Source organism: Taurulus bubalis (genome assembly GCF_910589615.1).
Source record: "Taurulus bubalis genome assembly, chromosome: 5".
Taxonomy (NCBI): Eukaryota; Metazoa; Chordata; class Actinopteri; order Perciformes; family Cottidae; genus Taurulus; species Taurulus bubalis.
In genome coordinates this window covers 10,877,176-10,903,242 of record NC_136593.1, presented here as the reverse complement: position 1 = coordinate 10,903,242, position 26,067 = coordinate 10,877,176, and the positions used below count along the sequence as shown (strand labels likewise).

General features: G+C 40.0%; 3 protein-coding genes across 4 annotated transcripts; 2 read left to right on the top strand and 1 right to left on the bottom strand.

Annotated features, from left to right (window-relative positions):
- Positions 1-1,301: 1,301 nt before the first annotated feature.
- Positions 1,302-6,960, bottom strand: alas1 (aminolevulinate, delta-, synthase 1). Its single transcript, XM_079218922.1, has 11 exons — positions 6,819-6,960; positions 5,389-5,622; positions 5,013-5,195; positions 4,789-4,914; positions 4,314-4,533; positions 3,609-3,793; positions 3,316-3,495; positions 2,899-3,063; positions 2,112-2,380; positions 1,837-1,999; positions 1,302-1,634 (listed from the first exon to the last, which is right to left on the bottom strand). Exons 2-11 carry the CDS (start codon positions 5,591-5,593, stop codon positions 1,474-1,476), a joined length of 1,857 nt encoding a protein of 618 aa, XP_079075048.1. The 5' UTR covers positions 5,594-5,622; positions 6,819-6,960; the 3' UTR covers positions 1,302-1,473.
- A 2,522-nt stretch (positions 6,961-9,482) lies between these two features.
- LOC306737190 (protein shisa-4-like) lies at positions 9,483-18,790 on the top strand. Its single transcript, XM_079218894.1, has 5 exons — positions 9,483-9,617; positions 10,618-10,756; positions 11,297-11,436; positions 16,425-16,733; positions 17,551-18,790. The coding sequence occupies exons 1-5, from the start codon at positions 9,548-9,550 to the stop codon at positions 17,715-17,717; spliced, it is 825 nt and encodes a 274-aa protein (XP_079075020.1). The 5' UTR covers positions 9,483-9,547; the 3' UTR covers positions 17,718-18,790.
- Positions 18,791-20,764: 1,974 nt separating this feature from the next.
- Positions 20,765-24,179, top strand: LOC306737313 (protein shisa-5-like). 2 transcript variants are annotated; one of them, XM_079219033.1, is made up of 5 exons: positions 20,765-20,841; positions 21,152-21,305; positions 21,427-21,506; positions 22,169-22,333; positions 23,536-24,179. In XM_079219033.1, exons 1-5 carry the CDS (start codon positions 20,775-20,777, stop codon positions 23,664-23,666), a joined length of 597 nt encoding a protein of 198 aa, XP_079075159.1. In that variant the 5' UTR covers positions 20,765-20,774; the 3' UTR covers positions 23,667-24,179. The 2 variants fall into 2 exon arrangements, with proteins under 2 accessions (XP_079075159.1, XP_079075158.1); XM_079219032.1 differs by having other exon boundaries at positions 21,427-21,590.
- The last annotated feature ends 1,888 nt before the right edge of the window (positions 24,180-26,067 follow it).

The window sequence follows — 26,067 nt, the reverse complement described above, 5'->3', positions numbered from 1 at the left end:
GCTCTGGTTTCTGCCTACTGGCCAGAACTGCTGCCAATCAGTTTGTGGATATGATTGTGTGATATGATGATGTTTGATGTGCAGAGTGAAGCAGGTGTGTTTACGTTTAGATGTACCAGAGATATGTGTGTTTAGGTGCGTGTATGTGTGCAGACGTCTGGCTCGATGAAATGAGGTGACCTCTTTTTTATTTATTTTTATGTATTTATTTTCCTATACTCTAGGTGGGTGTACCAGTGGGAGAGGTGGGTGGGGTGGGTATGTTGTATGTTTGTATATGTCAAGAAAAAGATGGAAGTGTCAGTTGAAATGCATGTTTGCCATGTTATGTGTCTACCGACATTTCCAAATAAAAAAAAAAAATAAAAAAAAAGAAAACTGCATGTGCACTGTAACTCTAAAGATCAAGGCTGACTACTTTTCTTTGCTGCTGCTTTTAAATGAATCAAATAAGTATCACTTTATTCCACTGCACTGCAGCTTAAATTACTATATTTCATACTTTATTGTATTGTAGCTGGTTTAAATGTTGTTGGCTCTTTAATGATTGTTTTAAATTGTACATGAATGTCCTTGTGGTGTGTTACTTTTGCAATTGGCCTCCATGTTTTTTATTCTTTAAGCAAAGCACTTCTAATTCCCTTGTCTTGTCAAACCACAATCTGTCCTGGATCAATGTGTTATCTCCCAAATATGTCAATACACAAAGATTAAAAAAAAATAGTGGCGAAAAAGAAAACAAACTGAACATTTGTCAGCAAATACCATGTGAAGAATGTAGTCCTTAATTGCTACAAATGGCAGACAGTTTGTTCCAGGTCTTTATCGGTACCAACATTCTATGTCCTCCATTTATCACAAGCACAAGTTGGCCAGTAGAGCAGAAATGATAAGGATACTAAGACCACCATCACTACAACACAAATATCTTTTGATTTGCTGCCCGAGACAAATTGTTTTGACACGTTGATACGTTGTTTTGAGCGGCACAATCAGGCGACCAAATGTTACTTAATGCATCAGTTGACCCAATGAACACAATCTGCGCCGTTATGGCATCATTCACCCATTTCAGATTGTGTAATTATTGTGGTTGTCAGCAGTACGACAATCTGAACACACATCATAATTACTATTTACCCGTCCTGTACGACACTTGTTGCACACAAGTGCTTAATAAAATGTAGTCGAAGGTTTTATTTGTACAGAAGTGCATCTTATTCTTATTAATGCATTCCCTATCAAATCATCGTCTATATAAATCTAAAGAAAAGAAAAAAGACACAAACACAAAGTTTTCTTTCCATCTCATATTTTATTCTGAGCATATAGAACATCTGAACATAGTATATTAAATAATATGTGTAGAAGGACTTATCAAAGATAATACATTCTATGACAGTCTATGAAAAGGAATGGGTGTTGAGTATGTATGTGCCATCTCTAGCTGGCAGTAGTTATTATGTAGTGTTATTATGCGCAGGCTGAGACGAGGTGGCTGAGGCCGCTGAAGTAAGACTTTTCACGATCGGTCATCACCTCAAAGTGCAGCGGCTGCTGGCAGAAGGTGCACTCTGCTGACGAGTGGGGCTTCAGCTCGAGGCCCATCTCCTTCCAGGTGTGCACCAGCTTCTCTGTGGGCGGAAAAAACAGTTAATGACCAATACTGAGAGAAAGCTACAGTCAGTTAAAAACAAAAACGGACAACCAAGTTGAGTATTTTGACCGAAAATAAATTATACATTTACGACAATCTGGTTACGCAAACCTCATGTCCAACAGGCGGACTTTATATTTTAACTCTCATACATTAACAACATTACTATATGCTCTTACCAACAAAGTATTTCATCATCTCAGGGGTGTGGTGAGGCGTCGGAGCGATACGCAGGAGCTCCTCCCCCCTGGCAACGGTCGGATAGTTGATGGCCTGGACATAGATGTTGTGGCGACTCATCATGAGGTCACACACCTCAGTGTTTTTCTCTGCGTTGGATACCTACAAATAACAACAAAGGGACACACATGATGATTAGAATGGAGCTACAACAGAGACACACTAGTAACTACTTTGTGTGTGGTTTTTGTATTTTATTTAAATGATAAATTACCCGTATTGGGATGATGTGGCTGGGGCAGTGCACCACCGGCAGCCCTGAGTCCATCAGCATTTGTCTGAGCAGCTTGACGTTGCGCTGGTGTTTACGTCTCAGAGTGCGGCCCTCCTCCCCTTTAAGGACCTGGATCGAGTTCCTGGCTCCGTTTAAAAGCATCGGAGGCAGAGAGGTGGTGAAGATGAAACCTGCAGCGTAGGAGCGAACCGTGTCCACCAGTGAAGCGGTGCTCGCGATGTAGCCGCCCACACAGCCGAATGCCTTGCCTGGAAGAGGACACGGCACAATGGGGGTTATTCTTTAATCTAGGCTGTTGCTACAGCGTCAGGGACATCATTTAGCCTTCTTTAATAAAAAGTCACAACATTATACTCAGTGGTCGATGCAACATCCTCCCACTGTAATCTCTCAAAGTAAATCACTCTGAAATGGCAGCTGCAGGAGAACAGGGGCTGAAAAGCTCTCAGTTAGAAATAATTGTCCCCTCAGCTTGACAGCGACACACAGACGCAGGGAGTAATTCAATAAGAGCGCTACAAGAGCCCACAGTCTCCTAGCAACAACAGCGCTGCGCCGGCTTCTTCATGCCCTCTGGCCTACTGTGCGACACAGATGAGGCTTGATCGGGAGTATAAACACCGAATAAAAAATAATATATAAATAAAGATAGTGACACAGTTACACACATTTAAAGGCTCAAGAACATGTTGGCATGACTTTAAAAATCGAAAAGCTTAGTTAGAACATAGTCAGTATTTGGTTATACAAGAGATTTCATGCTGACCTAATGTCCCCGAGATGATATCCATCTTGTCCATGACGCCATCTCTTTCTCCGATGCCCCCTCCTCTGGCGCCATACAGGCCCACAGCGTGAACCTCGTCTACGAAGGTGATGGCACCAAACTCGTGGGCCAAGTCGCACATCTCCTCCAGTGGACACACGGCACCTGTTTCCAGAGAGAACGGTTGAGTCATTAGCCAAAGTACAACCACAAAATAGGTCATTTTAGTTTGACACGTTATAAACTACATTCATGTTGCTAGAAAAATTCTTTTTAAAGATGTTCTTGTGCAAGCCTATGTGTAACTTTAATCAACATTCCTTCCAGCTCAATGATTCTTAACATTTATATGACAATTAATGAGCAACCAGATGATAAGAAAGTAAAAAAAAAAAAAAAGAATAATCCCAAACTAACCATCCATGGAATGGACCGTCTCAAAGGCCACGATCTTCGGTTTGTTGGGGTCTCCCTTCTGGAGAACCTCTCGGAGATGGGCGACATCATTGTGGCGGAAAATAAATTTCTTCGCACCACTGTTCTTGATGCCCATGATCATTGAGGCGTGGTTGCCCGCATCAGAGTAGATCTCACAGCCTAAAATAGTTCAGAAGAAAGAGAGTTTGCATCACACATTTATTCATGACTAACTCATAAACATAAGTAAATGGTGGATTTATTGGAAACATATTTATTTTTGTATCGTGTACCAGGTAGCATCTTGGCAAGGGTGAAGAGGGTGGAGTCATTGGCGACAAAGCAGGAGGTGAAGAGCAGGGCAGCGTCCTTCTTGTGAAGGTCAGCCAGTTCTTGTTCAAGTTCCACGTGGAACTTACTAGTCCCAGAGATGTTCCTGGTGCCTCCTGCCCCAGACCCATGCTTTCGTAAAGTATCCCTAGAAACGGAGAAAGAACGACAAAAAGAAAAGTTTTATCCTGTCCAGTGTTTTGTTTTTTTAAGCTTCGCAGCAAACATGTAAATGCCAGAATGATGTTTAAGGAGGGGCAAGACTACAATAATTGAAAACATTTAAATAATTAAGCAGAAGAGTAAGTGACACCTTGTTTCAAGGTGTTACCGCTGCACATGGGATACGTAAACTGGGCAAGCTCAAACAGGAAAAGAAAACATCTCACCTCACTGGGGCCCCAGTGAGCTTTACGTGTAAACTATAGCAAACTAACACCCACACAAACAATGGGCCGGAACACCCAGGTGTCAGGTTGATTTCAATGATGATGTGGCGTGACTCAGCTTTAGTACGTTTTTTTCCCCCCTCTCGGACTAAAGCGCCCACAGGAGACGTAAGCATCCAAGACAAATATTTGCCTCATTACATGTAAACACATCTACCCCCAAGAGGACTGAATTATTTTTCCTACACTACACAAACAAACAACTCGACTAGTACTCACATAATGGATTGCACGACCCGTGGGTGTCGACTCATGCCCAGGTAGTCGTTGCTGCACCAAACGGACACGTCCCTCTTTTGCTCCAGAGAGCTAGTGAAGTCGTCGGCCATGGGGAACTCCTTGGCCAGACGGTTCACAGTCTTGAACACACGATATGTGTGGTCACTCTTCTTCTCTTCTATCTTCTTCTCGAAAAACTCATCGTATTGGTAGCGAGACACTGCAACAGAACAGGAAGGAAACACTTGCTTAATGTGGCTTGCATTGTGACCGATGAAGCAATGGCGAACATGATGAAAGTCTGCGCTCACCTCACTCAAAATGCAAATTAGTAGGTAAACTACAATACAAGAGTGAAATTGTTGCTCGTATGATCATAATATCGGAGGACAATGTGGTAGCTTAACAACTCTGCAGTACTGTACTGATACTTTTCCACATGAATAGGTTGTCAAAGCACCCAAATAAAACTTACAACTGCCGGGCAAGTTGTCCTGCAGCAAGTGGGATACACTTTTTGGTCTCTGTTTCAGGAGCGTATTCAACAGATTGGGCTTCATGGTGCTGGCCATGGACGGCTTCATCTGAGCAGGGGACACTTCTGCAAAACAGTCAGGAGAGGACAAAAAGAATAGTCTCAAAACATGTTCAACAAGATGGGCCAAATCAGTCTCATCAAAAGCCTAATCTATTTCTTACCTTTCTTGACTGTGCGGACTTCCTGGACATCCTCTTGGAACTCCATGCTGACCTGGCGGACCACACTGCTGTTCTTTTGGCCCATCTCAGCAGCCAGGAAAGGACATTTGGAGGCCACCGCCTGGCCTGAGGACGGCATAGGGTGGCCACCTGGCAGCTTGGGCTCCGCTTCCTGTTTAGGGCCTGCAGGTGGACAAAAGAGGTTTTAAACTTTAGATGGATCATTATTAAGAACCTTTAAACAATGCCATACACCACAATGATTCAGTCAGTCATTGCATCAACTGGGATTGTTAATAGTAGGTAGGTAATATAATGTAGCTACCGCATTAATTAGGCTAAATATCTGGATCTACTCCTCCTTTGCCACCCTCACCTTCAGCAGACATGTCCTCAGTCTTCTGGCGGGAGGAGGAGGAGGAGCAGAGGGCCCGAGCCATTGATGGAGCCATTGGTTTAGCGGCCAGCTCCATCATGAGGGGGCATCGCTGGGCGTACACCACCATAGACTTTTTGGACTGCTGGAAGAAGGCCTGTGGCACGCGAGCCAGGAATGGACAGCGACGCATGATCACATCCATGTCAGCAGTGGTGACTTTTGTCCAGGGATCTAAAGGGGACAGTTGACACTTCAGTTTAGATGTGCTGCAAAAAACTGTTTAGAAGGGTGTTTGCTTAAAAAGGCACAGTACACACACAAAAACAATGGATTGTTTTCTTATTATTTACCTGAAATGCAATTAATCAAGTCACACAGTTTCGGTCTAATTTACTCAAATGTACTCACGAATATGCACACATTTAAGTTAACGGTTTCTTTTCTCTGTGCAAGGAAGACAGCTGTTGGTGGTTTAGTCGAAAATAGTTCCCTATGAAAGTATTCACACCGAGGTCTGTGGATTATTAGAGCTGTCATTTAATTTTTTTGTGAGCGCAGAGCAAATGTCACTGGGGTCAAATGGGTTCAGACAAAACTATTCGAAAGGGAAATATTTTAGAAAAGGAGGGAAGGATTAATAAACGTTCAGTGTCACTGCAACAGGTGTCTAATCATACCATAAAACATGTAATAATAAAAAAAGTCCCATTGCGTAAAAAAGGAATATATCTGACGTATGCATGCCTGTGTCATAACCCTTCACCGAGTTGAAGTCAGGTCTCCTCCACATTCCTCGACAGAGGAATCACTCCCATACTTTTTCCGTCCACTTGAAGTTCGAGGGAAAGTGATACGAGCCAGTAAAATCGCTAAAGTGCAACAGAGTTAACCTTAGAAGAAGCAATACATCGCCAAAAATAGTGATTGTGATCCCTTTCCTGGTGTTGACTCGTACAAGTACAAACCGAGAGTCTTCCCTGGTGTAACAGTTACAACTGCATTCTTCCGTCAGCCTTTGCAACCTGATTCCCGGTCAGATATAAACACCGACATGGACACAAGCCTCTGGCCAACTTACTATTATTATGAGCTGGACAGATTGGACAAACCCTGAATGGTTTCCAGGTGTCCGCGCGCCCTTTAAAGCGGTCTTATGCGTTGACTCCCAACGCGTTTCGTGTTGGACCTTCTGACACATTAAGAGAGCAAGAGTCACGACTTGTCTGTCTCTCACATTACAATTAAAATACTCGGTCGCGGTTATAGCGTTTTTATAAACCGTATTTAATGTAAGATGGACTACGTCTCAACCTTAGCCGCTCGTGACCCTCTCCGGTTGACCGAGTTTAACGTTAGCTAGGCTTCCAACATTAGCTAAGAGGCTACATCCAGAAGTCAAGATGATGAGAGGCGAATAAGAAACTTACCTCGTAAAAACTTCGAGCTTTGATGACGTATTCCTCCTCAACAGTCGCGTGGTGGACAGGGTGACAGCAGCCAAGCGGATCTAATGTTAGACTCGGACTAAAACGCCTGGTTTTAGGAGACGGTGCAGAGAAGACAGCTTCGTTATCCTGCACTGAGGACGAACGAAAAGGACGCGCCTGTGCGAGTGCTTATAAGAGCTTTCGCTATGGCGGATACCACGCGGCAGTCTCGCGAGATCTAGTTCGTGTTACGTCAAGAGGTCATTCCAGTCAATCAGCTGTGTGACTCATGCATGTGATCAAACTGGCACCTCGTAGGGTATTTTACGTGGATTTTTTTTACATTGTTATACATATACTTGATTTTTATTTTTTTACTACATGCATTATTATTAGTGGGTTTATCGACATCACTGCCATTTCCCAAGGACTGCAGATTCAACTTTATGTCAACAGTGCCATCTCAAACTGCTCCTTCAAGTGTTGTGTGTCTAACTTTAATACAGGGCAGTGTTTTTACATGACATGAATTCGAACTTCAGCTCAGGACTTACATGGATTACTTGATGTGGCAGAATTGAGCAATTTCCTGTCCACAAGTGACCTCTGGTGTTGAAAAAGAGACGTTGCTGGTTCTTGAACATTTACTGCAGACTATAATAAAGTATACAGTTCTTGAAGTTTGTTCATGAGCTATGTTTGCTTATGTGAGTTTGGCAAACAATAAAGGAACTAAACGTAAAGTTACACCTACATTGCATCTTAATAAACATTTAAACAATAGTAATAACTCAAACAGTATGCACCCAGCTGCAAGTTTATTAGGTAACGTTAAACCTACCCATTAACAACCCTGCACTAATTAAAACCTTAATGAATAATGATCCCTTTTTGTTACATTTGTTCTATATTTCTATTTTCACCCCAGCTTGTGGTCTGCACTTATTGATATAGTTGGTGGGGACAAAATACAACATACATATGAACAAAGACAATACCAATTGACCAATTTGAATCTTACACCCTTAAACCGTGTCTCTAACTTGTCATTTGAATTAAAGAAGCAAATAACTTTGGCAGCGAACTTCATCTATAAAATGTATTTCTTTGGTATCTTCGTCTTAATGAAGCTCCTCAGCAAATGCAATCACAGTGCCCCCTAGAGATGCCTTTTGGAGACACTACATATTTACGTAACAGTATATAAAATAGTCAAAATTATCAACACCTTGATCAGCAACAACAATGCAATTTATACAATTTATAATAAAATGACATGATACATATTAACATAATAATGACACAAGGCATTGTGCTCCATAATGGATATATTTTTCTGAATGCTCCTTGCTTTTGATCTCTCCACCACAAATACAGCAGACCACCCGATCTTGCTTTCAGCAGCCAGATGCTCATCCGGTCTATCTGTAGAACACACTTCAGAGGAAACAGCTCCAACCACAAAAGGCACAATAGATATGGTGGGCGAGTCTTGTGTGGATCCCACATGAGACAGTGAAAAAACTCAGAGGTATTACTCTCAATACTTCCTGAATGTTGTTGAGCAGTTTGACTATGCTCTTGCCAGAATTGCCATCTCGTTTTCAAGCTCATCTAAACCTATTAAATGGTCTACATGTTTTCATTTCCTCACAATAGATGCTCCACTAACTAGGTAACTCCTTTGACTATAAAAGCAATGGGAATGATACAAAGACAGAGGGACAAAAACATGGCCCCGTAACATGGGTGTTGATATTGGGTGTTAACTCATCTTCTTCCCTAAGTTTAAGGTATTTTGATTCAAACATCTGTCAAGATAAGTTATTCAATCAGCCACAATAATAACTAATCAGGGACGTCAGGTTTAATTCCTGTGGGTTCCAGCGCAATAGGGTGAGCGGGAATGAGAGGACGGATGAGTTGGCAAAGAGGGCTTTAAAGAAATGAAACACAGACATGCAAATCAAATTAGTATTGGTCAAGCAGAGATCAAGCGTATTATAAAAATCAAGCAAATGTGGGAAAACATGTGGGACAGAGGAGAACAGGAGACATGTATCATATTCAAAAGAGTGCCAAAGTTACAAGGGTACAGGAGAGAGAAGACAGTGTTGACAAGGTTAAGGTTGGGCCAGTTGGCGCTAAACCAAACACTGATAGGGAAACACCAGACAAGATTGTGTGAAGGACGTGGAGAAGAGGAGTCAGTTGAGCACGTAGTCTTGAATTGTAGTGAGTATGAGATTATGAGGAATAATCTCAGGGAATCAGGGGTGCATGAATATTAAAAGTAGTACTGAAGGCTAGTGTTATTTCTTAAAGAACACATGTTTTTTTTTTTATAGGATATGATGGAAATGCAAAGAGGTACAAGTGTACTTGTCAGAGGCTAGGATTTTATAGGTCAAGAATTTCAAACATGGAGGATAAAATATGTGGTATTCATTTATTTGTTTTTATCTTTATTTATTAAATTGTTTGTGTGTTAGTTTTGTTTTGGAGGAAAGGTTGAAGTCTATTGGCTGATCCGCACTTCGCAGCAGTAGGTGGCGATAATGCACCAATAAGCTGGAGGACGACCGACGTAAAACCAGACGAAGAAGAAGATGGGCGGGACCTCGATGACGCAACCGTGTGCATAGACGATCTTTGCGGCGGCGGCTCTGGTCAGTCTGTCGGAGAAGAGCCCGCACAGTTTCTTGTTATCCGGGAGTCTTGAAGTAGCCATGGCGTCAGGCCTGTTCAGTGTTGTTGTTGCGTTGGCTTTATCTGTGATCCTGGCCCCGAGTGTATCCGGTGAGTTTTTATTGTTTAAACTTCAGCTAAATGGTGGTTATTTTTCTTCTTTGTCTCGCGTCGTTTCATTTTGTTTGTAAACGGTATTGCAACGGTTAGCTCGAAACCGGGGTGTAATCAGACCGAAGATCCGGGGCGATGTCAGCGATAGGAGCCTCGCCACCAAGAGCTGGGCGGTCGGTGAAAGTGGCCGTCTGTTGTTCTCTGGTTTAACACTGTAACGTGAGCGTGTATCACTTACTAATACGTATCTAACCGGATCTGGTCCATATTATATGATGCTTTTGAAGGTCCGTAGTTACACCGATAGATTTAACAAGTTAAGGCTCAACTGAATCAACTGGTCAATTTCAGTGCTTTGTTATTTCTTCTCAGGTCTGATGCTACTGTCCAATATAATATGATTATTTTAAATGATATAGATAATCTTATGTCTTTATGAAGATGAACAGCTTTAGCCAAATTACTACCCTCATTTGTATAAATAAAGGTGGGCTTCATATTATGAGTCAAACGCAGTACAGCGACCTTACAGTTGAAACAACATCTGTCTAACTTATAGAGTTTCAACAAGGAAATGAACATTATAGCTTTCATAAATGTTTGTGTTTGGTTTGACCAACATTCCAAAACCAAAAGACGTTTAGTGCATAACATAATAGAGATGAACAGAAAACCCTCACATTGGAGAAGATAGAAGTAGAGAATATTTGACAGTTTTGCTTGAAAAATTAACAAAACAATTAGTAAATTAGAAAAATAACTGAAGCTAAAAGTTGTTTTCCATTAATGAATTGATTAATGGACTCATTGTCTTAGTTTTTCGAGACTGTTCTGGGCCATCAAATGGTATGAACTCATAAAATGAGCAGTTAGGCCTTTTGTTTCATGTGTTTCATTAAATTACCACATTTGACCATTCTCTGTCAGTTCATCTCCACTAAAGATTTGTTTTCAGTTGTATTGAGGCTAACCTTTTCTGCCCCTCTCTCTGTTACAGCAGGGAGCCGCGACTGTCAGGCCTACAACAACCAACCATATAGAAGATGCAGCATAGGATTTTGCTGTGGTTCCTGCTATAGGAGTTTCTGCTGTCAGGACAGTTTCCAGAGGTTTTCCGAGGATGATCAAGAAGAATGGTATTTATTTTATTCTGTATTAGATGATAAATTATCTCTGACTTCAGTTTTCTTTTTTCCCCCTGTGTAACTTCACCGGAGATGTGTCGTTGCAGCCTGATATGCAATGCTTATGCAGTCGAGCAACGGGAAGTAAAGTCTTCCTGTGCACGACCACCGGCACAAAGCTGATGCGTGAACTCATTTAAACTTGCAGCAGCAAGTCTCTTTTCACATAACTGATTCATGAAATCTGTTTAGCTTGCTTGCTTGATGTTTATTTGATCTGCAAAGAAAACAATGAAGGGGATTCTACAAACTGAGCAATACTCTGTATTTACGTATTATTTATGTTAAAATTAAATTCATGTATTTGTGTTTTCCAGTTGTGATCATTGCACTGGGGATAGGTGTTGTGACAAATGTTGTGTTTAATAACGTTTACTATCATTAGTGATCCGAGGGTTAAAGGATTGACATTTTTGTCTACTATTCTGTTTCAGTAAAATAACGGCAACATACAGACTTTTTTACATGATGCCTTCTTTGTTTCTCTTTTAGTACTTTTCCCTTTAGCCATCAGGCTTCACCATTGCCCATGATCCTCAGTATTGGAAGCTTCATCGTCATTTTCCTCATCGCTATCTGCTGCTGCGTCTGTCCCTGCTGCTGCCTGTACAAGGTGTGCCGCAAGCCAAGACGTAAGTAGTCCTTTACCTCGTCCTAGCTTTTTTTTTTTTTTTTTAATGATTAGTTCCAGATTCAAAAATGTTTTAGCATGACAACAAAACACGGATTGTGATTTGTCTTGGTCTATGGTACACATCTCAACACTCAAGACAGAAACACATAGGTAGCACAAGTTACTCCCTGATAGCAGACAATAAAAGGTTTGTATTGTTTACTTTGTAAGTCCACATCTGGAAACTACCCAAACAGGTGAAGACAGGTTAACATAAATGGGTGTGAACAAGTGTTTTAGAGAAACAGAAACCTAAATGGGTGCAAATGGAAAGTGAAAGCAATTGCATCAATGCTCTGAAGTACCTTGACCTGTAAGGCATTTAACTCCCTCCATTAGCCAAAAAACAGATGTTTCCATCTGGTTATTTTAACCAGAAACAGTTTGTCTTTTGATTTAACAGACAATGTACCATCACTATTATGAGAATTAGGGTACTTTAGAGCAGATTTCAGCCATCCGTAGACTGGTAATGATATGATGCACAGACATTGTTTCAGTCCTGTGGATGAAGTTAAAGCAGAGAGCTTACGTTCTGATGCTTGATTTTACTTTCTTTCTACACTGTGAAAGTGTATTAAAAAGCTATAAATATCAACCTGTATTTACAGTGTCCCATTGTCCATTCATTGATATTATTACCAGTAACGCATACCAATATTTAGTCTGTAAGGTACTATCAAATCATCACTCAGCTGAACTTAACCCTGAAAACGGTTATACACCTGAACTCAACCTGACTCTTTTTAGAATACGCTTTAGGACACTAAATAACTGTTAAATCATCTTAAACTTGGTTTATTTTTAGTTAGTCATTAGTGGTATTTTTTATCATTCTAAAGCTGAAAGGATCAGTCATATTTCTACAGAAAAAAGGGACACAAATTCACTGGTTCCAGCTTCTCAGATAGGAATTTGTTCTGGTTTTCTTAATCTGCTGTAATAGTGGAGGGGTTTGAACTTTTGGCAGGACAAAACAATTGAAAAGTTTAGTATTGGCATTTTTTTGTAATATTGTTACATAAATTAGTGATCAGGTATTAGTATTAGTGAGGAAATATTGTATTAAAAGGACAGAGTAACAAGTCAGCTAACACTTGAACCAGTTAGCATTGCATTTGCAGCATGTGGCCGTGGGCTCCTGCAACATGTAGCTGCATGTGTACGTTTCCTGCACACAACCACATTAAAGTAAAATGCATTGTCGGGTGTATGAGGGTTTGTTTTAATGAAGAAGCCAGACTCTTAGTTTCCAGTGTGTTGGAGTATTTATCAGAGTACTTTTGAAAACCGATCAGGGGATTCTTTTGAGGTCCGTTGGCCCACCCACCACATGACTTTCGTTACTGGAGTGACGTGGTCTTTCTAATAACACAGCCATTGAGACACAGAACCTTCCCAAAATTACATGTGACACTGCCAACAGTTAAAAGAGGTACTTTTATTTGTTTGTCATCATTCGGCATGCTGTGCAGGTTTTCACTTGGCTTTTGAGGGATCTTCTGTGGTGCGCCGTGTTGATGACCCAGTGCAGTCGTCGGTGATAATTGCTGTTCAGAGTTTGTGCGAGACTTCAACACTACTGTCGTTCCATTAAGGGAAGCTCATGCCCTAACTTAATTTACGCTCCCCCAAATTGGGGCTTTATATTTGATGAATATCATCATCTGTTTAAAAACAGCGTCATGAGAATCTATGGTTTAAAAAAAAATGTTTGTTATTAAAGGATACATTTAGGGATTTTCTATATTTTATATTTTGGTTTGTTATTGTAAACAAGTCCAAAACCAACAATGATCATATTAACAAGTATTGTCTCTGTAACCAGAGCCTGATGTATCTTATTCCTGTGTGATAAACACACATGAATGCAAGAACATGGGCATTGAAGTATATTTTAAGTTGGGCACAATTATTATTGATAATGACAGAATATAGTCAGCCTCATTCTTTAGATCGTAATAGAATTGAGATGAAAGTATCTTTTTTTTTTTTTTTTTTTTTTGTCTCTACTGTTGACACAAAACCTTGTGAAGTACTTTGTATATGTTACATTACAGTAATCAGCATCACAGACACTTGGGTTTAACTGCTGCAGTTGTCGTGTTCCCACAAGTCCACAAGGTTTTTGAGACACAACGTCACAATCGTACTCAACCAGTGTTCATGTGCAAGAGCCCCCCCATCATTAACTTCTCAAATGTTACTCGGCTTCCAGTAGTTTTATGACTCTCCAACAGGGTTTGCAACCCAGTCACTGTTGCATAGTTTCGTCTACATTTCAAATCCAGAGAATTTTTTTGTTTATGATTTTATCTCTTTCCCCCTGTCCATCAAATTTCTTTCAATACTAGGAGTCTGAGTAATCTTGCAGATAGACGGGCAAACAAAGACGGTGCATGAACATGTGTATTCCAAGTTTTCTATGAGGTTTGAACGTACAAATATTCCAAGTCGGATAAACGAAAGTATCTTAACTGCCCAACCTTAAATCGCTCATTTGAATGCATCATTTGAATAGATGAAGTGATGCCACCTGTTCATAAGGAGAAGTGCGTCTGTGAGATTCGATCGTTGGCTAAATCTGTGCCCCTAAAATTACCATATAATTTTTTGCTTAAGTTTCATCTACAAAAATGTTACCAAGGAGTAAAAATACCGCAGACTTTCAGGTCCTACTGTTGTAAATTAGCAGACAAAAAGTTAAATGACCCAAAATAATAAGAAAATATAAATAGCGCATCTGTTAAACATGACTTGGCCTACACAACGAATCGTATTGTTGCGGTGGCAAAATACTACACAAAACTATAATCTGACAAACTATAATCTAAATTAGCAAACTGTGATGATGATTATATGAACAACAGCATATTATTTTTGCATGACCTTTTGTCTAGGATATATATATATATTATTTTTTTATTTTCATGAGTTTTGGTATCAAACTTAAACTCTAGATTCTATCAGATTATGGCGTTATGATTTCAGGTCAAGTTAGTGTTTTCTTTCCCTCGTGAGTCATACAACACTAATTGATACTTTTTTTTAAAAGTACAAGAAAATGTGCTCATACTAAGACTACCATATTGGTAGAAAGGAAATGGAACTCCCAAACAGATACAAATATAAATTGGGCTGAATATTTTTAATATGTTCAGTTTGGTGGTCAGGACAGACCACAACACACTGTTGGCATGGGTATTTCCAAGCCTTGTTTTTTATGGCCGTTGCGCAATCAGATCATGTGTGCTGTTTGTTTTTTGTCCTCCAACTCAATATCTCTGTTTGCTAGATTTCTTCTTTTGTTCTCTGCTCTTCCCAGTATTTCGCCTGGATATTACTTATCTACTCTTGTCCAACCCTTAACTCTCAGAGGAAAGTACCTGGGTATTGTGTGTATTTGTGCGATGTTCAAAGTGCTACACTCTGGTGCTACCTGTCAGTTTGTACTTTACGGAGAGCCTGTTCAGGTTTTGCCATGCAGCGGCAGATCTCTGGCACGGAGAGAGAGAGAGCGAGAGAGCGGTAGACTGAAACACCAGTGAGAATGTGGATTCCCCCGACTCGGGCTGTTGCATGTCGGGATCACATTCAGGAATGTCAGAGCTCCACCTCGTGTGACTCATTGTTTCCACGACAACCACAGTGGGGAAAACTCAAGACCATCCCACGTCATTTACAGGAAGTGGTCATGATGAATCCCACTCTGTTAGGGAACATTATCATGGTGGGGGAGTGACTGGCACGCACACACACACACACACGCGTATCTTCCCTCAGGGTTTTTTTAAACACTGCTGTCTTTCAATTTCACTTACACAGGGCTGGGTTTACTCACAACCAGTGTCTGTCTGAAACATAGAAAGAAACAGAGGGGAGATCTGATTGGATAAAGAGCGTTAAGGAGCGTGCTTGAGGTGGACCAGTGAGCTGCCCAGATGCAGACAGGCCAGGCATGAGAAACAGACAGGAGACGGGAGCTGGTCAATGAGAAAATAAGCTAATAGGGAAAAATAATTATAATACATGTAGTGTATTTGTGAAAAACAATTATATTCTAAAATAGATATAACTTTTAATTATATATTTTAAAAAAAATTACACATTTTAAATAGAACATAGCTATAACTTTGTGATTTTGTTTAGGCCAGCAGAGAAGGCTTAGCAGGCCCTGACGGCCCGCCACTGACTATATATCTGGCAAGTAACGAATCATGAAGAAGTTGGTTTTCAAAAGCTGTGTACGTCTCTGTTTTGCCTCAGATGAAACATTTTTCTCCTGGATTTTGGCCGCTGGGCAGTCAGAAGAAACTGTTGGAGAGATTTTAGTGCGCAAATGTTCTAAAACACTGGTTAAAAATAAATGTATGTACTCCGTGGAAATTACTCTCTGGAGTTCCTGTAGCCCCTCATTTTTTTGTGACACCGGATTAAGTAGCATTCATACAATTATAGGATTTTTCTTAAAGCTTTTTTCTTTGTTTGGTTTGTGCAGTTGGAGAAATGCAGAAGTGATGGTTATGGTCAGTCTTTCTACATATTTGTAGATAACACACACATGACTCCTTTTGTATGAAAAAAATAACTTCCTTTTTTTTATGTTGTAATGCCTTGCTCCTACTATTGTGGAAGTATATTTCTCATTCTGTGTGTTGGTGGTGGTTATACTCGGTATATGAATGCTGGCTAACCTCGGGTCTTATCATGCATACATTTTGGGCAGTTTGATGCTGCTGTTGGTTTGTATATCAGCCTCAGGGATCTTGTTTACGTTCACCAGCATAAGATCAAACAATAAGTTCAGACCAGACTCTCTTTTGTTGGTCAAAGCTACTTTTATTTTAATACGTTCTTTCTTCATAGTTCAGCATTAACTCCACTTCCACTGTGATTTACCCCCTGCCTATCTGATATTAACTGTATTGGTCATCTGCTTGCTTGCAGCTGTGATAGCGACCAGCACCCACACCACAGTGGTCACCACCACTCCTCAGCAGTACCCACAGCAGCCAAACGCAAGACCTGGGCAGCCTCAGGCCTACCAGGGGGGCCAGTATCAAATCTACCACCCCGTACCAGTGCAGCCGGGATACGGAGCTCAGCCAGCTCCCCAAGGATATGGAGCTCATCCAGCTCCCCAGGGATATGGAGCTCAGCCAATGCCCCAGGGCTACGGGGCTCAGCCCATGCCAACACCACCCTACCATGGACAAGCAATCGTAGCAGGACCGCCACCAACATATCAGGAAGCCAGTGAGTGTGAATTTTCTATTACTTAGCCAAAGAATTACATGTCTAATTGTGATAACTGCCTGTAACTCCCTAGCAGTATTTGTTTCGTCAACAAAAGCAATCATGAATATGTATTTGTGTAAAATGATAAACTTGTTTCGGCTAAAACTAACGAAAATCAAATCACAGAAATTTGACTAATACTAATAAACATTTTTGCCAAACAACAACTATAAGTAAAATTAATCAAAATCAGGTCTCGAAATTAACACTGTACCTTTTTTGAAGACCAGCTCACCTTTTAATGGTAACCTTTAATAGTTACTAAACTTTTTTTCTTTTTTTTTGACAAATACAGCAACGTTTTAATTTGTGTTCTCATTCTTTGCTCTCAGAGATTAATCTAAATGCGTAAAATAAAAATGTAGATAAACTAAAATTGTTTTATTTCCCAACTGGAAACTGATTTGTTTTAGTTTTTATAATAGTTGTTTGTACTGTATACAGATTTTAAGAGGACTGTGTTTCTCAAATGGATCTGAAGGGAATGGACAGGAATGAAGATGACCAACATGGGATAATGACCCATTACAGTGCAGCTTTAAAAAAAAAAACACACACACATTATGCAATTTTGGTGCTTCAGAATAGCTGCAGTCGGAAGTGGAGGTGGAATAACCGCTTCTGGTAAAACGTTGGCTCATGCCTGGATTTATTTATAGTAAAATAGGAAGTTAAACATTTATGTTGACTTTGTACGACAGAAATGAAGTTGTGGCGACTGTAAAAGTATTTTCAGCCCTTTCATCGCCATGCCCTGTGGTCTTTCTGTCTGCAGCCGGTCCTGGCTTCCCTCCCAACCCGATGCCTTACAGCCAGGCTGCATTCTCCCCCGGCCAGCCGCCGTACCCTCTGCAGCCTCCCGTCCAGCCGCAGCCCAAAGCTCAGGTCCCGACAACAGACTACGTGGCCCAGCCAGCGTACAACCCGGATTATACTGGATAGTGGACCACAGTGCCACACTCTTAGCCACTCTAAACGTGCTGCAACATTTTCAAACATGGCAGAACTCGAGATGTGTCTTTTGTATCCAAGATGAGAAGTATCTCGGAGCTGTCTTGATTCATGTGTTTTGGTGGTTAAATATGGAAATGTTATGCCGCATTTTATAGTTGTTGTAGTGCATCTGTTCTGTCGAAGAGTTGCCAAGTGAAAATGTTGATACCTCTTGGCTTGCATTGCATGGATTTACAAAATACAAGTGGTGAGATTGTTTTCTATATATAGAGAGTAAGAGATTTCTTAGTCACTCCATCTTGGTAAATTCTACATAACCACTGAGTCTGATTCTTAAAAAGTAGATGAAGTGCTTTGACATTTTCCAGCCTTCTTAACATGCCTCGACACCTCCTTCCTGCTCCGGCCGAACACGTCTGACCTCAGTGATTGCAGTCGGAGTCGGTGGAAAAACTTTGGAGCAGTTTTAAGTCACGACCATAATCACGACCATAATCTCATGACACCTTATTTCAGAACGGTGAAGGGCTTTGAACCTTTTCCTGTACTTTATGATGCTTTATGTGTGTTACTTGGGAACAAATCCAGTCCAAAGTGTGTAATACGTCTCACTAGATTTATCATAGAAAAGAATGCATGTCATTGTCAGTTGACAAACGATGGTCTGGACAAAGGGTCGTCTTTTGACCCTCCAGCAAAAGGGAACGTTCACCATGTTAATTCAACAAAATCCACAGGGAATTATGTTTTTGGTGTTCATATGCAAGGGAGAGACCACATAACGTTTTATTTATCCTTTTTTCCCTCAGCTTAATTTCATTCATTGGTACCGACTTACCGACGAACTGAGCTGAAATGCATCGTCAGCTTTGAATGAAAAACCCAAAGCAGATTTTTTCTTTTTTTTTTCTTTTCTCAAATCCACCAAACATCCACAAAAAATGTCAAATGTTTAAAAATGCAAGAAACAATTGTGCCTTCTCAGCCACAATATTTTTTATCCAACGAAAGTGTGCATGTTATTTACAACAGCTGAAAATTAAATTTGCTAGTTATTAATGCACATTTGATTTGTCTGTTTCACATGGCGATGTGTTACTTGTACTTGACTGTCATCATTATTTTGCAAGTTCCAAACTGCGTGCTATGAATTTTTAAGGGTCATCTTTTTCTATTATTCAGTATTCTGTTATTTACCTTGTGCAATTCTTTTTTTCCTGGAAATTGTTATCACCATTGCCTTAATTAGACTGCACCAGCATAGCAGTCAGGTTTGAGCAGGTAGTCTGTTGCGTTTCTTTTTTTTTTTTAAATCTAAAAACTAAATTAATACGCCTTCCTTGCTGTGCTTTGTCACTTCTGCTTTCTGCTAACTGAAATGACCTGAAAACAGTTTTGCTAAAGTGACCTTTTTTCTTATGATCCGGATGAATTTGCAGCCGTACGGTCACGGCTCATATGACGAGCCACACCGTGACCTTTTTAGCCACCCACTTTTTCCTCTCTTTAGACTGTGGTTATGTGTCAAAGAACATAGTACCTAATATATTCCACTAGTGTTTCATTGCATATCACCGATACAGGTTTCAGAATGACGTACAGTCCCATCCATGCTGAGGCTTATTTCATTTCATTAGCTGACATGTGACCAGCTAATGAGAGGGGCCTGATGTCCTCACGTATCTCTGTCATTTGTGGGGAATGTGCATGTTTCTTCCATCAACTAAGCGATTTGTCAGTGTTCTTTCTTGTAGGATTGCCATTTGTGTAAAGTCTGTCTTTATAAATGTATTCTTCCTGTGATTGCAGTCCTTTGGCCAGTGTTGTTTCTTCAATACTGTAGTTGGAGCGTTTTTATTTGTGTGTGGATTATAGCCATTTGTGTTCTTTATGAAAGACATACCAGCAGAGATTTATTCTTGTTCCACCTGTTTCACGTCCATGAATTATTGGCATTGATGCTACTTTGACAATAAATGTACTGTACATTTATTTGATTTTGTTAAAGACCCAGCAATTCTTAATAAATAAAATGTCTTGTTTTTCCCCCCACTTATGAATCTTCGGTATAGAAGATGATAACTCTATTATGTTACACCTATATTTAAACCCTCAGAGGGGATAGGATATGTACTTCATTCATTCCCAAGGGAAAATTTGGTTGTGGCAGCAGCAATCAGTTACATATAAGACATTTAAGAAAATTAAATAATAAAAGTGCAAAAATTCAAAGACAAAACAAGACTGAATTCTTTTAGGCTGTACTCGGGTGATTTTACCTACAAGCTTAAGCAAGCATTCATATTTTTTATATTACTTATTTAGCAGAGTGTATTGTGTACAATGTTCACAATGTTAGATGTAAAGTGTTAGCATGCTACCATCTGCTAATTAGCACCAACAGCTGAGGCTGATGGGAATATCATTTGTTTTTGCAAGCATATGAAGTCATAAACAAAAGTATTAGACAAATTAAAATTTGGACTTGATGGTGCTAAATGAAAAGTTAGAGGATCACGAGAGTTATTCCAATTCTTCCTGAGGGGAACATGAATGTCGCTGTCCAATAGCCTTTGAGAGACTTAAGTATGGACAAGCATGGCTAAAAAGTAGTGAATTGAATCCTCTATAATAAGAACAGAATACCCAAATAGTTTTTCGCAAAATTGGTGAGCTTATCTCTGAACAATAACAGCTAAACGAGTAAGTGGCTTCTTTGGTCTGCTAGTGCATGTTATAATGTATATTATGTATGCTTATAATGTTTTACAATATAAAAAAAAGTAGATATAAATTCAATGTGGGTGTGACAGGGGACGTTGGGTAGTTCAATGGAGATTGGGCGGAGGCAGATAATACTGGTTTTAAGCACAACGAAACAACATTTGTTATAAATAAATAACAAATAATCCAATGGCAAGTCTCTCATGATGGGAGGAATGCTGTTGGGCTACTTGCTACAGGGAGGGACAGACAGACAGACGGGTTGAAACAGTTCAGCGGAGCGGCAGAGTCATTTCCTTATTTCACTCACTCATTGCAGTTATGGCTAATGGTGTCTTGTCCAGTCTTGTGTGTGTTCTGTGTTTTACCCTGCTCCCAGCTGTATGGGGTGAGTTTTATTTTGATGGATAGGATATTTAAGTCAAATGCAGACAGCCACAAAATGTAATTAGTATGACTAAATCAAGTTAAATCAGGCAACTATCAGAAAACCACAGTTTCATAACTACAACTTTGATTTGACCTCTTTGTGGCAGTGACTCTTGTTTTGAGCTTGTATGTGTGTGTGTGTGTGTGTGTGTGTGTGTGTGTGTGTGTGTGTGTGTGTGTGTGTGTGTGTGTGGATGTTTAAATAGTTTATCTGTTAATCTCTCTTGCTCACTTCTCTCTGCCATGACTCCGTGTTCTACATGTTGCAGCCAATTACTGTAGCGCCTACGAGGACTCAAAAGGTTACCACCAGGCTCAGCAATGTGGTGCTCAGTACTGCTGCGGAAACTGCCAGAAAAAGTACTGCTGCAGTCACAAAATAGAACGTCTTTCTAAAGAAGAAGAACAAAACTGTTATGGAAGGTGTGCTCCTCTTGTAATCCAGTGTAAAAAAAAAAGAAAGAACAGAAATGACAGCTACAGGATAAGAAACAATATCAGCATTTTTATAAATTAAAATATCTTTTCTCCGTCTTTTCTCCAGTTCTTCTGACCGTGGGAAAAAAAGTCGCCTTCCTATGCTTCTGGGAAGCATCTTAGGGAGTATTCTTCCGATTATGCTCTGTGTGTGTCTCATCATCTGCTGCGTGGCTCCGTGCTGCTTGTTCTTCAAGAAGTGTCGAAAAAGAGGCAACCAAAGTCCTCGAAGTACGACACATGTTTGGGTTCAGTTTAGTTTTTTTTGCCGGCAACTAAGAATACAACTTTATACTGTATTGTTTCTTCAAGCGATGTTTGCATGCTAAGCTAAGCTAAATATTAAGTTACCGCCAGAAGCCGGCTAACTTAGCTTAGCACAACATCTGGACACAGATGGAAACATACTCTGGCTCGAGTTAGGGTTAGCCAGCTCTTCTCAAGCTCAATCATGAACACGTTGTATCTCGTTTGTTTAATCCGTACACTGTCAAATCACTGTTTTATGTGCCAGATATTTGCTGGTCTGCACCAGTTGCCAGGCAGCTTTGGGGACCAGTAACTCCCTACCACTGGTTGCCTGACAACTGGTCTAAGAAATATCTGGCACACAACCACCCATAAAACGTATATTTGAGGTTTTAACACTTAAGTGTTTCTACGGATTACAAAAAAACAATGCAATGTTTATTAATAAGTGAGCCCTAGAGGAGCCAACTAATTCTCAGTAAGAAGGCGAATAGTGAATACAGTATTCGTATGGCTTATCTTATTTACAAACCAAACTCAGGCTATGACTTTTCCTCTAGTTGTGACAAACGCCACCACCCCTGCCGCAGTCCACTTACCTCAGCAGCCATTCTCTCTCCCCGCGGGATATCAGCCGACCTACCCCGGCTACCAGCCCGTACCTGTCCAGCCCGGCTATGAAAGCCGGCCCACGCCTGCGGCACCACCACCATACATGGAAACTAGTGAGTTATTTCATGACATTTATAAACTTAACAGTTGCTGGCACATTTATGATTAAAACTGAGAGTATACAGTTGTAGCAGACTTGGTTGATGTCACCCGTTGACCAAGCTAATCCCTTCCACCTGGATTCATGTATGTTTGTTCTGTGATTTACTATCATCTGGTTCTCATTAACAAACCTGTGTTGCTTCTCAGTGTTACTGACAACAATAAGATGTTTTAAAAAGTAAGCCTATTGATATTCTTTATTTTTCTTTTATTGTCAACAAGTCAGATGAAGACCAAAAGCAACAATTAATTGATTTTTTAAGTATTATGTGTGCACCTAAAACCTATATTTCGTATTCCTCCGTGCTATAGAGCTCCATTGTTGTTTAAAACCAGCAGAGTTGCAAATTAGGAGTTATTTCAGGCGCCCGCTGTTATGGAGGTATTTTCCCATAGAAAATGTTACATGACTCACAGTTTGAGCACTTATACAGCTTGGATCTGAAGATCGAAACTCAAATTAAAGGGACAGTTCACCCCAAAATCAAAAATACATCTTTATAAATATATTATTTAACTTTAGTGCTATTTGTCAATCTAGATTGTTTTGCCGTGAGTTGCCTTTTTTTGAGAGTACATGAGATGTGCCTTCTCTTTCTTTCTGGCACTTCAAAGCACCAGAAAATACGTTTGAAAGATTATTTCCAGAAATCATGATCTAACTCAAGACAATTCACAGACCTAATTGTGAGCAGTAAAATAGAAGAACAATGTTCTTTCAACCACTGCGTAAAGAAAAAAAGGAGCAACAACCTTGCACTGGGTGATATCTTCCTCCTGTACCATGAACATTTGAGTCAATCCCACCTTTTCAGTTCTGCTGCTGCAATTGTGTATTAATCTGCATCTAAAAACAGCCCCCAATAAAGTCCTTTCTATTCCTGATAGAGTAGTGTTTGCCAAAAGGGAGAATTATTTATTTGTAATGTGTTTCTAAATCACTACTCTGGTAGGAAGATAAACTGAAAGCAATAGATAGTATAGGGGAAGTCTTGTCATTGGATATGTTAACACTAACAAAAATAAAGAACTACGCATTATGCTTTCATGATTGTTACAGGTAAACATCATATTTGAAATATATATATAATTGGGAAAGCAATGCAATTTTTTAGAAGCAAGAAACCAAATATGTGTGTTTTTGTCATTTTAGCTGATCCAGCTCACTTTCCACCTGCATTCCCTGCCGGGATGCCGATGATGCCCTTCCCTGGTCAGCCGTACGCACCGCCACCACATTCAGCACCGACGGCCTACAACCCCGCTTATGTGCCAAACCTTTAAACTGCATGTTTGAAAACCCTGTTTGTGCCACCATTCTCCTGGGAATAAGACGTGTGGATAACATTGTGCTGTTACAATGGAAAAACCCCTGTGTAGGAGGTCAAATTCAAATATGTCTACTAAATTGTATTGCTCTATCTTGCTGCTTGATAAACCTTTATGAATATAAGCTTCAGGAATGGTCATTTGTTCCAATTTCAAAATATGGCCACTTTTAAATGGAGAAGTTGAATGTTGAATAATGATGCATTCCAGAAAATAAATGCAATTATCAAAACACACATTTCAAGTCAGGAAAGAGAGATAAAAAAAATATAAAAGCAGGAATTATATGACAACAAATCTACAGATGCTTACGGTATTTTTATGTTTTTGACAAATATTACTCAAAGTGTTTAATTCAGTCTTTGTTTATTGATATTAGCTTATTTACTTAAACTGTGCTGCCATTAGAGAAGTTGAAATCATGATTAAACTCCAACTGCCTCTAGAGGTCGCTACTGCCTCGCTTTTCATTTGTATAAAAAAAGGGAAACGGAAGGAGACTTTATGCTGCATGCTGGAGTTACCAAGTCTTGTCGCCAAGTTAATGAATAGATAATAAACCTATGACTCTCCTTTGTCCCATTATGATCAAGCATGCTTCTTTCAGAGATGAAGGATTAAAATCACAGGTGCTGTATTTCAACAACTTGATGTACATGATGCATGTTTCGTTGTCCTGTTTAATATTTTAGGGATGATTGAGAACTATATTAGTCTGGTGGGTGCAAGAATCACTGGATCATCCTCTGTTGCTTTTAATCACTGCAATATTACTTATTTTTGTATCTGTATTTGCACTAAGTGATAGAAACACAGCAATTAATTATTATTATTATTTATTTGTTTTACTTTTTTTAATCCCATTGAGATTTTGAATCTCTTTTACAACTGGGTCATACATGAATTAATTTGATACTATATGCTCCTGGTTACACTTACACACTTTTATTTAAGTGGCATTTTCAATGCAGGACTTTTATGCAGTATTCCCACACAGTATTAGTCCTGTTACTTAAGTATTCAGATCTGAATACTTCCTCCCCCACTGGCACGTTTGAACTGATGGTTTGATGCGCTGTGTTGAAAAGAATGAGGAGTTATTTGTTGCAGCCGTGTGTGCGTATGTGAATGATGATGATTGTAAGAGGAGTTTTCAGAACACTGCATCTTTTGGAGCTTTACAGTAATGCATCAAAGCAATGGAGAGATTTACTGCTGCAGCTTGCTTCTTAAACCCTCTTACAATAAAATCAGTGTTTGTCAGAAAAATCCATAATGTTGTATTGTTATTACCTCCAGTCTGACAAAACCACTGGGCTCAGTTTAGCCTCTTCCATTGGACTCATGTGCCGTTAAATAACCAGAGTGGGCGTCCTTGCATTTAATCCCATAATAACCAGCACCACTCCCTCTTATAGTTTCCCACACCATCCATTAATCAATACAGTAATAGTGCTGACTGCGGCTGTCTCAGTCATCAGAGTGACGAGGACTATAACAGGAAATAGGACCCTGTACTGTATGTGCTGCTCCCTGCTTGCCGACTAAAATAAGATCTCTCCTTGAAGTGTGGCTCGGACTGCTAATGAGCACTCGTGTCGGGATGCCAGTGTCATGGACTATGTGGCAGATAATCTTTACAGCCAGCCAGCACTAATGTTCTCCTCCTCCCCATCCATTTATTCTTCTTCTCCCTTTCCCTTTTCTTCTGTCCTTCCCTCTTACTGTGCTTTGTTCTGTCTGAAGGCATTCTTGTCTGGCCTCCTGCCCGAGCTGCCATTAAGATATTTTCAGCATTTTCTCGACATCCCACACCATTCTTTTCTTCTGTCTCCGTTTCTTCTGCTCTGCAGAATCCCTCTGGTATTTATATCTCAAGTCGAAAGCTTCCCCGGCACATGAAGAGCAGACAGGGGAAAACACCATGTTATTGGATATCAGAAATCAACCTGCTGATCAGGTTTTAGATATTTATTCAGGACACTGAATCAGTGAACTGTGTGTGGGAGCAATTACTGATAAACTCCCCATTGCACGCTCGCTCAGGCCAAGATGCTCCAAAGAGATACAGGTATGCCAAACTTTCCCACATGCGTAGAGACACAAACAGACTTGACAGCATTATTTATGTTCAAATTAGCTATTTTTACACATGTTCCCTTACCAAAGAGCGGGATAAGGGATAACAAGTTTCCAACAGCATTTATATTTTCATATTTTTCTATCTTTTCCATCACGATAGATAAGTGTTAACAGATTTCCAGGTACAAAATACCAACTATTATTAGCTGCATGGCTCATGATGTTTTTTTTGTGAACGTTGTCCACACTGCTAAAATATCTCATCCATTCAATA